The 15,205-nt window shown below is 54.1% G+C and overlaps 1 protein-coding gene across 1 annotated transcript in view; it reads left to right on the forward strand.

Moving 5' to 3' along the window:
* The window catches only part of CRHR1 (corticotropin releasing hormone receptor 1), a 46,280-nt gene that overhangs the window by 28,357 nt on the left and 2,718 nt on the right, over positions 1-15,205 (forward strand). The window contains exons 3-8 of the mRNA XM_049859869.1: positions 197-316; positions 5,337-5,422; positions 11,063-11,169; positions 12,471-12,591; positions 12,835-12,988; positions 13,185-13,245. Of these exons, the coding sequence (XP_049715826.1) occupies positions 197-316; positions 5,337-5,422; positions 11,063-11,169; positions 12,471-12,591; positions 12,835-12,988; positions 13,185-13,245 (649 nt within the window). The remainder of the gene's footprint in view (positions 1-196; positions 317-5,336; positions 5,423-11,062; positions 11,170-12,470; positions 12,592-12,834; positions 12,989-13,184; positions 13,246-15,205) is intronic.

A 15,205-nucleotide genomic window follows, 5' to 3' on the forward strand; every position in this document is an offset into this window, starting at 1 on the left:
AGATTCCTTCCCTGGTGCCTCCTTGGCCTCCCCTGCATAGGACAAGCTCATTTCTGCACTGGGGTCATTGCTCTTGTCCTGTCCCCACTTGGTGTGTGAGTGTGGGGCAGTGGGGAAGTGGGCAGGTCATTGTGGTGTCCTCTGTCTCTCTGGGGTGGGGACCTCACTCTGCCTCACTGGTCGTCTCTGTCCCCAGGACTGCAGTGCAATGCGTCCGTGGACCTCATTGGTACCTGCTGGCCCCGGAGCCCCGTGGGGCAGCTGGTGGCTCGGCCCTGCCCTGCCTATTTCTACGGTGTCCGCTACAATACCACAAGTAAGGAATGGGGTGGAAGGCCGACCATCTGCTCGGAGATGGGGTAGGATGGGGAGAACTTGAGACTTGTTGGGGGTTGGGAAAGTGATGATGATGATGTTGATGATGGTAATACCTGTCGTGGGTACAACCACCATTTACCAAAGGCCCACTCTCTGCTCTTCTGGGCGCTCTGTGCTCATTGCTGCTGATTCTCGCAGTGCCCCTGGAAGACACTATCAGTTCTTACATAACCAGGCCTCTGAGGCTCAGCATGGGTAGGGAACTTGCCCAAAGTCACCCAGCTGGGAAATAGTGAAGCTGGAATTAGCATCCAGGTCTGTCTGACGGTTTCCTTTGCAGTTGAGAAACTTTGGTCTGCTTGAACTATAGGACTACCCCATGAGATAGGGCAGGGATCATTGGAATGGCCCTGACTTTGCAGTTGAGAACCCTGAGCTCAGAGAGGTTGTGGGGCCTACATGGGCCCGCCAACCAGGAAGTGAGGGGCCCAGAGTTTTAGAGGCACAGGCAGGGGCTTGGCCTTACAGCCCAGGCCCGTGGGTGGAAGAGGTAGGGAAGGATTGACCCCATCTGTTCTGATACTCGATCCCCAAGTAAACACCTTGCTCCCCTGAGGCCCCCACGCCTCTGGGCTTTGCAGCTCCTTGCTACACCTCCTGCCACCCTCAGAATTAATTTGCTGTCCCCTGTCAATGACTCATGGCCCCTGGTTATCAACAGAGCAACAGCTGCATGTGCTATCCCAGGGAGGGTGGGGGTTCAGATCCCTGGGGTCAGGGTCCCTTGTGCGGACGCTCTGGTTGCGGGGTACCTGAGCCCAGAGCCCTGAGAAGGACCCTGGGTGAACATGGACACTAGGCCATTTAATTTGAGACTCACCAACTTTGGTACACTGTTTTCCCCTCTATGGCCCTCCCGCCCCATATCTGATGGTCCCGGGGGTTAGATGACATGGCTTCAAGATTTCTTCCAGCTCAAAACTCCCACATCCATTCTTGTGTCGATCTCTCCTTTATCGGACAAATTAAGGGGGTAGGACTGGGGGCTAGAGCCAAGGGGTGGGAGGGCCAAAACAGGAGGGTGACTATGAGCTTCCCTGGGGAACCATTAGGGTCAGGCTAAAGGATGGGAAAGCAGCACCACGCAGCTTGTGAGGGTGTGTAACCCCTGTTCTGGCCATGGGAGGGGCCCAGGGAAGAGGAGAAAGACTGGGAGGGAAGTGGGGACTAAGGAGAGGAAGGAAGGAAGAAGAGAAGGGCCTAAGAGGGCCGAATAACTCAAAGAGGAGAGTTTGTGGGAACACAGTTATGCCAGGCTCACTTTACAATGAGGAAATTGAGGTGCAGAGCAGCTGCCCAAGGTTACAAAGCCTTCCATGGTGGCTGGGTCAGAAGCCCAGGAATCATGCCTCCTGCTCCCCCATTCCCTGTGCAAGTGCTTCTGGAGCTCCCAGGAAGGAGGCAGCACTAGGGCTGGCATATCGGAGGAGGCTTCTGGAAGGAGCTGCCCGCCCCCAAGGGCACCAGGTTCTGTGATCCCACTTCCAAAGTAATTTTCACATCTGACCCTTCCTGCTCTCTATGCTCAATGCCCCAGTCCAGGCTATCCTCCCACCCCCACCCTGGTCTCTAACTCTGATCTGGGATCTGACCCTGTCACACCCTTGCTTAGAGTCAACCCCTGGGTGGCTCTCCATTGTCTCCTGCCAAGTCTGCACTCTGAGTGGGGCCTGCCAGGCTGTCTGTGATCAGGGCCCTGCCTGCCTTTGCAGCCAACCCTGGCCACTCCCCATGAGTTCCTTTCCTTCTTATCCCAAAGGGTTACTTGAGATGCCCCAAATAAGCTTTTGAAGCCCTAGTACCTGGACATGTGCTTCTTGGTTTGCCAGCCCTGCCTTAAATGGAAGCAGGACTCCCGGGTTCTAGCCCCAGCTATAACCTGTTAAGAAACCCTCAGCACTGGCCCTCTCTGGGCTTCAGTTTCTCCGCCTGTACAATATGTGGGAAGCTTGGGGGAGGTACTCTCTGGGCTCCCTCTCTGTCCCCTCTGGTATCCCTGGAGAGGAGCTGGGGTGCCGGTCCCATTGACAAGGGCTGGTGTTTCTGGACAGGGCTGGTGCTCACCTTTCCAGGTGCCCCAGCCAGGCATGCTGAGCAGGGTGCCCTGTAATCAGTCGAAGTGGGAATCCAGCGATGTACCTAATCATTAAAAAAAAAATCATTAGGCACTAATTAATTCATTTACTGGTGAAGCACTGCCAGGACTTTGAGGCCTCTCCTTCATGCCCTCCCTCCTGCTGCATCCGATCTTCAAAGGGATGGGAAGCATTTCCAAAAATATCCCTTTTCCCATGATTCTTTGAGAGGAATGACTGCTCAGCTCAGCAATTAAAGACAAGGAGGTCAATCCTCCCTGCCAATGACTCACTGCTTGTCAGGACCTGTTTGCTTTCAAGATCACCTCCTCCCTCCCCTTCAAAGCCTGGTCCCTCTGAATGACCCCAGCATGGGGCGGGGGGACCCAGGCTCCCTGCCCCATATGTGGGATGCCAAGGAGAGCCTAGAGCAAAGGAGGCTGCTCATATAACCTCCATCTGTACCCCCTTTGATAGGAACAATTGACGCGCTCTGAATCTTATGTTTAAAAACAAACAAAAAACCAAACCCATTGCCATTGAGTGGATTCTGACTCCTAGTGACCCTATAGGGCAGAGTAGAACCACCCTGTAGGATTTCCAAGGCTGGAAGCAGACTGCCACACCTTTCTCCCAAAGAGCAGCTGGTTGGTTCGAACTACTAGCCTTTTGGTTAGCAGCAGAACGCTTTAACCACTATCCCACCAGGGCTCCTTACGTAAAGATTACAGCCAAGAAAACCCTATGGAGAAGTTCTACTCTGTAACACATGGGGTCTCCATGAGTCAGAATCAACTTAATGGGAAGGGATTTTCTCTTACAGATAAGGAAACAGAGAGGTTGAGTGACTTGCCCAAAGTCATGTAGCTAGTAAGGAGTGGTGTCAGAATTTGAACCCAGGCTCTCTGGGTCTAGGGACCAAGCTCTTAACCACTACTCTGTGCTGCCTTTCTTAAGGCAAGACCCCACCCCACCCCACCCTGTCTAGCGCCTCTTCCAGCCAGTCTCTGCCTTGAGCTCCTTTTCATGCAGACTTTCTGGAGCAGCCCCTGGTTGCAGTCACTTGTGCCCATGGCGCAGATACAGGATTCCCTGGTTCCACCTCTGCACTCCCTACCATTCTCCCCCCACCCCCAGCCTGTAGCCCACTGCTAGCTTATCCCTCATTTAGCAATTAGGAGAGAATCGGCAGCATTTCTGCCAAAGGGCTCAACTCTGCCCAAGTCTCAAGGCCATGACAGGGAAACTGGGCAGAGCTTTAAAAATCCATTTAGCCTGATTCCCCCGCTGGTATGCTGTGACAGGAGCAGCTTCTCGGCAGAGGGGCCAGGAGCAGTTAACGAGGCCACTGTGTCAGCCTTCCAGGCCCCCTCCCCTCGACCTCCGAGGTCAGTTGGGGCTCCCTGGGGGCGGGGCGCTTCCTTCATCTCCTTATTCCAGTGATGCCTGCAGAGGAGTAGCTCCAGCTGCACAACCAGGGGGACCAGGAGGTGTGCCCCTCCTTTAATAAATGAGTAGGGGGGACAAAGGGCCGAGGGCTGAGGTCACCCACCCAGCACCACCGTAGCTCAGCCAGCCAAGTGCCCCCATTTCTGACTCCCTGCCCAGTGCTCTGCTGCTGTATCTCTTCGGGCTGGGACCAGGGCTCTGACAGCTTCCCCGGCCCTCCTATAGCCTCATGGGGGTATGGATGCATTGCGAGGGTCAGCAGAAGCCACTGAAAGTCCTGCAGCTGGGGAGGGATGCTGTGAAAATGGCTCAGGGCTCAGTTTCTCTTCCAGCCAGAGCCGCCTGGAGCCAGGGCCAGAATTAGCTCAAGGAGACCTGTTCAGACGTACAGATGCTGAGGAGCAGTGTGGGGTAGGGTGGGGTGGGATTACCTTGGCCAGCACAGGAGGAAAGCCTCAGAATTTGAAACTCCCTCAGTTCCTTCCCTACCAGATTTTGGGGACCTGCCACCCAAACAGGGGAAAGGACAGAGAGTGAGAGGGACTCTTGGTGCAGCTCTGCTGGAGCCCTGAAGCCAGGGCCCCTCCCATCTCCCTAACAGGTGACAGGTTCTGGGCTGAAGGAGACTCTGCCACTCCCTGGGCCACTACCCTGATCCCACTTGTGCCACATGCCAGGCTGGAAGGCAGTTGTAGCAGATTCCAGGAAAGAGACACCTGCCATGGGAGAGCCACCCTGAGTGACACCCTTAGCACATTCCTGTCAGTTTTTGTCCCAAGAGGCTTCTACCGTGGTTGTTCCCACCACAGTCCCTCCCACATCAGGCCTGCCTTGGGAAAATACCCCCATGGGGACCTTCCCCAATGCCTGCCCTGTGAGCCCCTGTCCACATGAAACCCTGCCATGTAAGACCCGCATAAGGACCGCCCACAGGAAGCCTCTACCACGGATAGTCCCACCATATGAAACCCTGTCATTTAAATTTGCCACTCCAGCTGTCACCACATCCACTCCCTCCGTACCATGCCCAGCCATGTGAGAACTGACTCATGAGAGCTCACCATTCATTTTGGCTGCCACGTGAGACCACCACGTGGGAGGCTTCTCAGAAGAGAGCCCATCAGGTCATCTGCCAAGCCTGTCCATGGACCCATCCTATGGGCATGACTGTGCCAGGCTTGGGTGGGGAGAGCCACAGGCAGGTGCTACTGTAGCCACCATACCCCTGTTGGGGGGCAGCAGGCAGAAAGACGCAGGAGATGGGAGCTGTAGGGAAACCCCTCTCCTGAGCTTCATGCCAGAGCCCATCAACAAGGCAGGCCCCTCTGCTGGCCCAGGATGGATGGCAAGATGGACAGTGGAGGGGACAGACACCTAGGTTGGTCTTCAGGAGAAGAGCCTGTGGCTCACTCTGACTCTCTCTTCTTTGTCCAGACAACGGCTACCGGGAGTGCCTGGCCAATGGCAGCTGGGCCGCCCGCGTGAACTACTCCGAGTGTCAGGAGATTCTCAATGAGGAGGTGAGGCTGAGCAAGCGAAGATGCCTGTATTGCCAGCTGGCTCAGGGGCCCCAGCACTGGCATGAGCTGGGTCCTTGCTCCTTCCTTCCTTCCCCCGTGCTCACTGGGTGGCCGTGTGTGCTGGGCGTGGTACTGAGCTGGGGTCACACAAGATGTAGTCACGGGATTCTTGCCCATTTTTTTACCCCACCTTTCCTGAGAAATACATCGAAGTCCAACCATCGGGTTGTGTCAGAATCAGGGGTGGGGGTGGAGGTAGCCATACAGTTTGACAAAGCCCTTGGAGGTCCTTTTAAAAATTTAAATGTTTTTTTGAGTCAAAACAACGTAGACAATATACAAAATTCAAAAGGTACAGATGGGAATAGAGTGAAAAGTCTCCTTCTTACCCCGGTCACCAGCCACTGGGTTCCCTCCCCAGAGGCCGCCATTTTGCCAGTTTCGTGAGTGTCCTTGTATAGCTATTCTCTGCATATACAAGAAATCATGTGTGAGTATTCTTTTTTGTTTTTACCCAAATGTTGCATATTATGCCCACTGTTTGGCACCATACTTTTTTTCATATAACCATCTATCTTGGAGATTGTTCCATCTCGGTGCATAAAGAGCATCTTTGTTCTTTTTTACATTTGCATAATATCACGTTTCATGGATGTACCATAATTTATTTCACCAATCTTTATTCCTAGTCTTCAGTGACTGCAAACAATGCTGCAGTGAATAATCTTTTTAAGGATGACATTTGGCAGATGCGTGAATATATCTATCTGCCTGTTGTTGCTGCTACCTGCTGCTCCCTGTGTCCTCTCCCCTACACCCCACCCACCCTTCAGTGGTTGCTGAGGAAGATGGGGGCCATGAAGCTGGAAGAATGGGTGAGCAGAAAGCAAAAGGCAGAAGGGAGGCCAGCCCCTGGACTGTCCAAGGGCCCGCCCCAGGCTTCTGAGCAGTGGGGCAGAGGACTGGTCCCGGCGGTCCCAAGAATTCCAATGCCTAAAGGATCTGAGTTGGAAGGAACCTTAGAGATCCTCCATCCTGTCTTGAGTTTCCCAGACCTGCTTGGTAGTAAGAATCACCGAGAACATGTGTTCAAATACAGGTTCCAGGACTGCACCTAAGACCCCAAAACCAAGACCCATTGCCATCAAGTCGATTCCGACCCATAGCGACCCTATAAGATAGAGTTTCCAAGGAGCAGCTGGTGGATTTACACTGCTGATCTTTTGGTTAGCAGCCATAGTTCTTAACCACTGCACCACCAAGGCTCCAATGAATCAAGATTGCTAAGGAGGGCCTGGGAATCTGTATGTTTAACAAGTGCCCTGGGGAGCCTTCTGATGGGGCAAAAGTGAGAAACTCTGATCTAGAGCAACCCATTCATTTTACAGCTGGGAAGACTGAGGCCTGGAAAGGAGGAGCAACTGATATAAGGTCACATGGGCAGAGTGAGTCAGAGCCTGGAACTGGGGGCCTCCAAGTCCAGGCCCCCCTTTACCAGGAACCCTGGGAGGCGAGGATAATGGAGGAAGAACAGCTTTCCCCCATCCATAGCACCCCGCCCTGGCCATGAGCCAATGGGCTCTGCTGGCCCCATCCGGAAGCTGCAAAGATAGGCCAATGCTTAGCCTAAAGCTTCCTGCTGGTGGTGCTTCTGGCAGGGTGGAAGCATTACTCAGGATGTGGGCGAGAGGCTTCCTAGCGTCCCAGATCACCCAGGCCAGAACTATGGGGTTCACCCAAGGCTGGCATGGGTTGACCCAGCTCCCTGAGGACCTGACTTGAGCAAAAGTTCCTAAGTACCAACCCCTCACCACCTCCCCCCTCCCCAGTGAGTCAGCCTGTTAGGTCTTGGGGTTGGGGACGAGATGTGTCCCCTTGAATGGGGGACGGGGAGTGGGAATTCCACATTAGCAACCACAGTTGGGCCAGAGGAGATGGGCTTGGGTAGGGGTGACAAGAAGACCACTCATACTTGACACATAAGAGAGAAGTTGGGAGGAAGGGAAGTAGGATTTGTGCTCAAGAAAGCAGGTTAGTTCTGTCAGCGACTCAAGACCACAGTTGTGCCCAGAGCAGGATGGTAACAGGGGAGGAAGAGCTCGACAAGGAGTCTCAGTCCTCCATGGCTCCCACTATCTGCTTTGATGGGCCTACTGAGCCTGTGGAGCCTGAGGCCAGCGATGTAGCTAAGCCTGGAGGTCTCTCTTCTTCTTGGAAATTGGAGAAACAGGAGACGCCACCTTCGTTCCCAGCCTCCCTCCCTGGATTTGCTCCTCTAACTGTCGGGGAAATTTCTTCATAGTTCACCCTACTCTCTCTCTCCTGCTCTAATTTAAGTCCCCTTTCCTTCTAGGCGACTGTGGGGGGCACAGCAGCTCCTCCTCTCTCACATATACCCTCCAAACACTCAAAAACTATAGGTCAGCTATCTTCATCCTCCCCTTCTGAGACAGAGATCTCTCCCTTCTCCACCAGTTGGGTTAGGGTGAGAAAGAAGACTGGGAGCCTCAGCTTCTCAATGTCCCCTCTCTTTGGCAGTATCATGGCGACAGACGGTTTGGGGCTTGGATTCTGGTTCCGGCACTTACGTGCCGTGTGACATTGGGCAGGTAGCGCAACCTCACTAAATCCCAATACAAACATCTCCTACCTGCTGGATGGGCCACCCTCTGTCTCTCTCACCTGTGACGTCAGGGAAGGTTGTCACGTACACCTGGAGGATGGGGGCATTGATGAGGAGACCGCAGGTAACTCATGCACCCCCTTCCTCTGGTTTCTGACTCAGTGGGACTGCTGCCACTTGCAGTGACCAGATGCCCAGAACCACACCCACCTGGCCCACCTCGGCCTGGCTTTGCCACCCGCTTCTCGGCAGCCTCTGCTGGCACAATTGGATAATGTTAATTTAATTAATGAAAATCCATCCCCTTCTTCCACCCCACAGCCTCGCCAGACCCCTCCCCACCCTCAAGCTCCCTGGTCCCCTCCTGAAACTGCAAAGAGGAAAGTACCCAATTAATTGAGCAGCAGTTTCTCTGCTCACAGGCCTGGGCTATGTCCTAATTAACACCAGCGCCTTGGGGTGCTGCAGATATTGGATTCGCAGAAATGGCTGCATGTGAAATGGGACTTGGCAGGCCACCCTGGAGGTCCCAGACCTGGTGAGACCTGCTCGCTGCTGTCACCACCAGGAGACAAGCCCCAAACCAGCAAGCCTAGGTTGTGTGCTGACCCCCAGCCCCCTATACCCTGTCTCCCTCCGCTGCAACCACTCTCCCCAGAAAAGGCCTCTGTTTTCAATCCTGCTTGTCCCTCAAGAAATGCATGCTGGGACAGGGAAAGGAGGGACTTTAAAGCCAGCCAGACCAACCAGGCAGACTAGGGTGTCTGGGGCCAATTATTCAGCCTCTTCAAATGGAAAAACAGGGATGAAAGAACCAGTCTCAGAGGGCAGTTGTGAGGATGAAAAGCAATGGTATCTATACAGTGCCTGGTCCAGCACACAGTAGGTACTCATTAAGTGACTCCTCCCCACCCTGGACCCAACCACATGGGCACAGTCTGGTGGGGGCCCTGCAGGGGCGGCAGATGGCAGTGAAGCCTCCCCCCACACTGCTGATTTGGGCCAACCTGGGCCCTGCAAGGAAGCTGGGGCATCATGCCATTCTGGACTCCGCAGATGTTGTTATTACCCAGAGGCTTCTCAGCGTGGGCTTGTGGAAAATTTAATAAAAGGAAATTAAGTGCCAGCTCCAGACAGGCTGTGATGTGTGCATCTTCTGGAGTTCTGGATTTTAGCATCTGCTACCAGGCTCTCGGAGACCCTCCTCATTTGCATGGGGGCGGCAGCTCCTCTCTCCTTCCTTCCCTGTTCTTCTCCTCCCTTTCCCTCCTGTTCCTTTTCCTTCCATTCCCTCCTTTCTCTTGTCTCTCTCTCCCTCCATTTACACCTCCCTGGGGCCCAACCAAGGAGCCCCGCTGGTGCATTGGGTAAATGGTCAGCTGCTAACCGAAAGGTCAACTACTCGAACCCACCAGCTGCTCCATGGCAAAAAGATGGGGCAGTCTGTTTCTGTAAAGATTTTACAGCCTTTGAAACCCTATGGGGCAGTTCTACTCTGTCCTGTAGGATTGCTATGGAACTGACTCGACGGCAGTAGGTTTGGTTTTAGTTTTGGTTTGGGGCCCAAACCTCTGAGACCCTTTCTGGGATAGCTGCTGGGCATCCAGTATCTAAAGTGTACCACTTGCTCTCCAGTAGATGAGTCTGGGAAAATCACTTACTTGCCTGGACCTCAGTTTCCTCATCCAGAAGATGGGTAGAACTGAATTTGATCCCTTAGGACCCAGCTCTGACTCCTGTGGATTCTGTAACTACCACAGAAGGTCCACGGGGGAGCCGGGAGTGCTTCTGTGACTCTGAAAGGGTAAACAGGCCTTTGAAAACTCATCCTTTTCTTGACTTACACTTTCCCAGGTTTTATATGTCACCAGCCCCTGGCCCCACCCCACAACGTGGGAAAGGGTAAGGGATGGAAGTGCTAACAGGGACCCCATTTTCAAAGCCAGTTGCTTCCTCCACCTGTTGATCCCTGCTGAGTGCCAGGCCTGGGTTTCCTGGGCCCTGTTCTCTTGGGACCTAGAAAAGGCGGTGATGGAGGCTTTGCTCTAGGGCAGGAGTCTGCAAAGAGCTGGGCACTGGGGGCCACCCAGCCCCCATTTACGACATGGGCATCACCTCGCAGCCTCAGCTGTGCAGGTAAGAGGCAGTCTTGAGGTTGGGTGACCACGGGCAAGTCAACATCCCTCTGGGCCTGTTTTTCTGCAAACTAACTGTTCCAGCTCTTGCCACAGAGTTGCCTTGAGAGTTGAAGAAGAAAACAGAAACGAAAATATCTGTAAATGAGAAAGACTCCATCACTCCTGAGGCTCAAATTTATTGGAAAGAGGAAAACCATGGCATTTTCCAGCCTCCATCAGTGTATTCAATAGACTAGGAAGTAAAATTAGAATATTTGTTACAGTCCTGGGAATGGATCCCGCTCTCTTCCAGCAGACCTTCTGGGCTAGGGGTAGGGAAGGACCTGGGAAGTGAGTTATGGAGCCTAGGGAGATTTCTTTAATGGTTTCTAATCCTGCTGTGGGAATGGCAGCAGCGTCAATGGCAGCCAGAGGGCTTTAGGGGCAACCAAGGAAATGGGTGCTCAACTGGGAAATGGGTAGAGGAAAGCATTCCTAGAGGATTGGCATCTCTGCGCCTGGTAGGGCTGCATGGTGTTGGACTCAACGGGAACATGGGCAGATGTGGGCGTGGGAGCACATCTGTGAGCCGCACACAGGCGTGTGAGCATGTGGAGCGGGAAGCCTGTGTGGTGGAGAGACTCAACTCAACCGGTACTTTGACCAAAAACATGGAGTCGTAGACAGAGCCTGACATTCAGAGCCACAGCCTCAAACTGGGCAGCGCCGCTCTAGGGCAGTGCTTGGCGCACAGTAGGGGCTGGGGGCAGGGAATTAAGTATTGCTGGAATTGCCCACTCTGTCTTGGCCACCGATTGGGGGAGCTATCCTAACAGAGCTGTACCATCCAGTGGGTGGAAGGGAGCCTCACAGGACCTCTGTCCCTGTCTCCTGCCTCAGAAGAAGAGCAAGGTGCACTACCACATTGCTGTCATCATCAACTACCTGGGCCACTGCATCTCCCTGGTGGCCCTTCTGGTGGCCTTTGTCCTCTTTCTGCGGCTCAGGTGAGAGGGCTCCGGGCTGCCTCCTCCTGCACCTGGGCCCTTGGGTAGGGTGGAAAAGGAGCTCTGGGGAGGGGTGGCTCTGGGGTGGGACTCCTGGGGAGGGGGAGTCCTGGCCCCTCACCTCAGTGGGAGGGATAGATAGGAGTCTTGGGTCTTCTGGATTATCTGGCAGGGTACTTCTGCCCCCGTCCCAGGAATTGCTGGGGTTGGAGGGGTAGGGGGGACAAAGCCCAGGTTTGCCTTGTGCCATCCACACCAGGCAGGCTGTACCCATTTGGGGTGACTGGGAGGGTGGAGCCCCAGGGATGAGGGCTCTATGGAGTGCCCCATTTGGGGTTTTGGACTTGCCTGGGGCCCCAGCACTACTGCCAGGGATGTAGTTGGCAGTGCCAGGTAGGTCCGTGCCAGGAATGAAGAGGGTGGGGGCAGAGCTGAGCATCAAGGCTGGAAGCTGGGACAGAGACTTCCCACCAAAGGGCCCCAGGCTGGACCCCCAGGCTGGGCAGGAGCGGGATTGGCAGGGCCAGCTCAGGACACTCCAAGAGGGACTGCCATGGAGGTTATACCCCTAGGGATAGTGATGGGGAGACAAGCAGGGCTCACAGCTCCTTTCACTGCTGGACCTCTCTCCAGGGAGCCTAAGTCCCCACTGAAGAGGGAGGAACTCAGTGCAGAGACTTTGAGAACAACTTGTCCCCTCCCTGGGCCTTGAGGGGTGACTCTGATTCCTGCGTGCTGTCCACATGCCAGTGTTCCAAGGTGTGGGGTGGAGCACAGCTGGTCCAAATCCTGATAGACACGTCCCAGCTGGGCATCCTTCGGCAGGTTATTCAATCTCTCTGAGCCTCGGCTTCCTCCTCCATAGCTAGGGAGAATAACGGCCATCTTGCATGGTGTTGTAAGGACTGGAGAGAAAATACACAAAACACACTGCACAGTCAGTATTGAATACGTGGCAGCAATGACTATTATTTGATCAGACAGTTGTGGTTCGTATGTCTTCAGAGACTACCCAAGCCTTGATGGGGTTCTGACCTCAATCCTGGAACTACAGGAACAGTAGGGGTACCCAAGAGAGCAAGGGGGGACCCCAAAGGGCGAGCAGCCCTTGGTCCGTGGGGGACTGCAGGTAGGAAGGGCCCCCTCTGCTGCCACCTCTCTGCGTGGCTTGGCCAGTCAGTGCTGCTCTGAGCCTCAGTGTCCTTATCTGCACATCTGGGCTGGAGGGAGGCTGGGGGCCTGCTCCTCACCCTCTCTCCCCTCCCCTGTTCCTGTCACCCACCCGTCCCTGCTGCCCCCAGGAGCATCCGGTGCCTGAGAAACATCATCCACTGGAACCTCATCTCGGCCTTCATCCTACGCAATGCCACGTGGTTCGTGGTCCAGCTCACCATGAGCCCTGAGGTCCATCAGAGCAACGTGGTGTGTCCTGGCTGGGGGAGGTGGGACAGGGCCAAACCCAGGGTCAGAGGAAGGGCCCAGGCAGGCTCACCCTGGCGGAGGAGGGGCTGGGGACAGGCCTTGGGGCCCATAGAGCAGGAGGGGCACTTTGGAGGATTCCCCAGCCTGCCGAGAGGAGGCCCCGGGGTAGGATGCTGCCCCTGCCTCTTGCCCCCTCCCCCTGCCTTGGCTCATCGTTGTCTCCGGTGGGGGTGAGGGTGGTAGGCATGGTGCAGGTTGGTGACAGCTGCCTACAACTACTTCCATGTGACCAACTTCTTCTGGATGTTCGGCGAGGGCTGCTACCTGCACACGGCCATCGTACTCACCTACTCCACCAGCCGGCTACATAAGTGGATGTTCATCTGCATTGGCTGGGGTGAGTGGCCCCACACTGTCCGCTCCTCACCCAGGCCCAGGCCAACCGGCTGTGGCGCTGCCAGACCGTGGCCAGGTCGGGATGCTGGGGTGTGCCCCACAGCCCTTTGCCCCTACTTGGGAGCATCTCGAAGGAGGCATGTTGGGCTGTATTGGTGTCCCCTAGGTCCTCTGTGACAGCCCCGTCTCTCCTCCAGGGGTGCCTTTCCCCATCATCGTGGCCTGGGCCATTGGGAAGCTGTACTACGACAATGAGAAGTAAGTCACCTCCTTGTTCTTCACCGCCCTGTGCTTGACACTCTCTAATGGCCTTGGGCCACATAACTGTCCCTCTCGGTGCCACGGTTTCTGCATCTGTAAAGAGAGGGGCTGGACTCAATCAGGGGCTCCCTAACAGTACCTGAGGGGTACTGGGCAGGCAGGCTCCAGGCCTCTTTACTCTGCCTTAGGTATTGGGCTTTCATGAGAAGCAGAACAGCATAAGGGTTACAGCCTATCTCTGGAGCCAGACTGCCCTGGTTCTGAATCGTGGCTCCATCATTAACTAGCTATGTGACCTTGAGCTGGTTACAGCGGCATGCCTCAGTTTCCTCATATGTAAAATGAGCATCCTAATAATAGTGCCTACCTCAAAGGGTTGCTGCGCGGGTAACATGAGTTATTATACACGAATGTATTAAACATTTAGATAGTACCTGGCACATAGTAAACTCTAGATAATGTTGTCTATGAATATAAACACTTAACAAATGATTCTGTGGGTTTAATACAAATTGAAAACCTCCAGATGAGCTCAGAGGCTCCTTCCGGCTCTGGAGTCCTGTGGATGCTGATAAAATGGACTCAGGTGTTCCCATCACCCCTGAAATAAGACTTCTGCTGCAGTCATTTACGACCTTAACTGTACAGCAGACTCACCTGGGAAGCCTTCAAAACTACTGATGCCTGGCCTCCACACACACAGTTGGGTGTAATTGGTCTAGGGTATGGCCTGGGCACCAGGATTTTAAGAAATAGTTCAGGTGATTTCAATGTGCAGCTGAGATGGAGAGCCACTGAGAGAAAGGGATAGGAGGTGGGCGTAGACAGTCTTTTGACTGCCAGGGGAGGCACCAGGATCTTCTTTGCCGAAGAAGTGTTCCCAGGAGCCCACTGTTTGGCTGGGGTTCCAGGTGGCCTCCCTCACAGCGCTCACCCCTCCTCCTCCCTTGCAGAGCTGTGGGGAGACAGGGTCTCCACAGCCGAACTGGGAGCAACCAGGAGCCCGGAAAATTATATTCTTTATTTATCTGGTGACTCCTTCCTGACTCAGGCCTGGCTGCTCTCACTTCACTTGCACAGCTGCAGAGTGGGGGCCGGGGTTGAGGGGGACCGCTGAGAGATAAGACTGTAGCGGACTGGGGACCTGGCGGTGCCTGGGGTCCTAGAACAGGAGCCCTGGGCAATAGCTCCTGTTCCTCAGGTGTGCAGATGTGCGTGAGTGCAGGGGAAGGGGGAAGGGTGGAAGATCAAGTTTGGAGAAAGTCCCATGTGTGCGCGCGCCCACACCCGCGCACATGCACGTGCACGTGTGTATATGTCTGTCTAGGAGGGAAAATGATTCAGGGGCCGCAGAAAAAAGTTGGTCCAAGCAGCTTTAAAGCCCCACCTAGTGGTAAAGTAAGCTGGACTACTTCGAGAACGCAGCATCAGGATTGGAGGACGACTCATTAACAACCTGCAATATGCAAATGATACAACCTTGCTTGCTGAACGCAAAAAGGACTTGAGGCACTGATGAAGATCAAAGACAACAGCCTTCAGTTTGGATTACACCTCAACATGAAGAAAACAAAAGTCCTCACAATTGGGCCAATAAGCAACATCATGATAAATGGAGAAAATATCGAAGTTGTCAAGGATTTCATTTTACTTGATTCCACAATCAACGTCCATGGAAGCAGCAGTCAAGAAATCAAAAGACATATTGCATTGGGCAAATCTGCTGCAAAAGACCTTCTTAAAATGTTGAAAAACGAAGATGTCACTTTGAGGACTAAGGTGCACCTGACCCAAGCCATGGTGTTTTCAATCGCCTCACGTGCATGGGAAAGCTGGGCAATGAACAAGGAAGACCAAAGAAGAGTTGATGGCTTTGAATTATGGTGTTGGTGAAGGATATTGAATATACTATGAGCTGCCAAAAGAATGAACAAGTCTGTCTTAGAAGAAGTACAGC

This window comes from Elephas maximus, chromosome 19, assembly GCF_024166365.1.
Source record: "Elephas maximus indicus isolate mEleMax1 chromosome 19, mEleMax1 primary haplotype, whole genome shotgun sequence".
NCBI lineage: Eukaryota > Metazoa > Chordata > Mammalia > Proboscidea > Elephantidae > Elephas > Elephas maximus.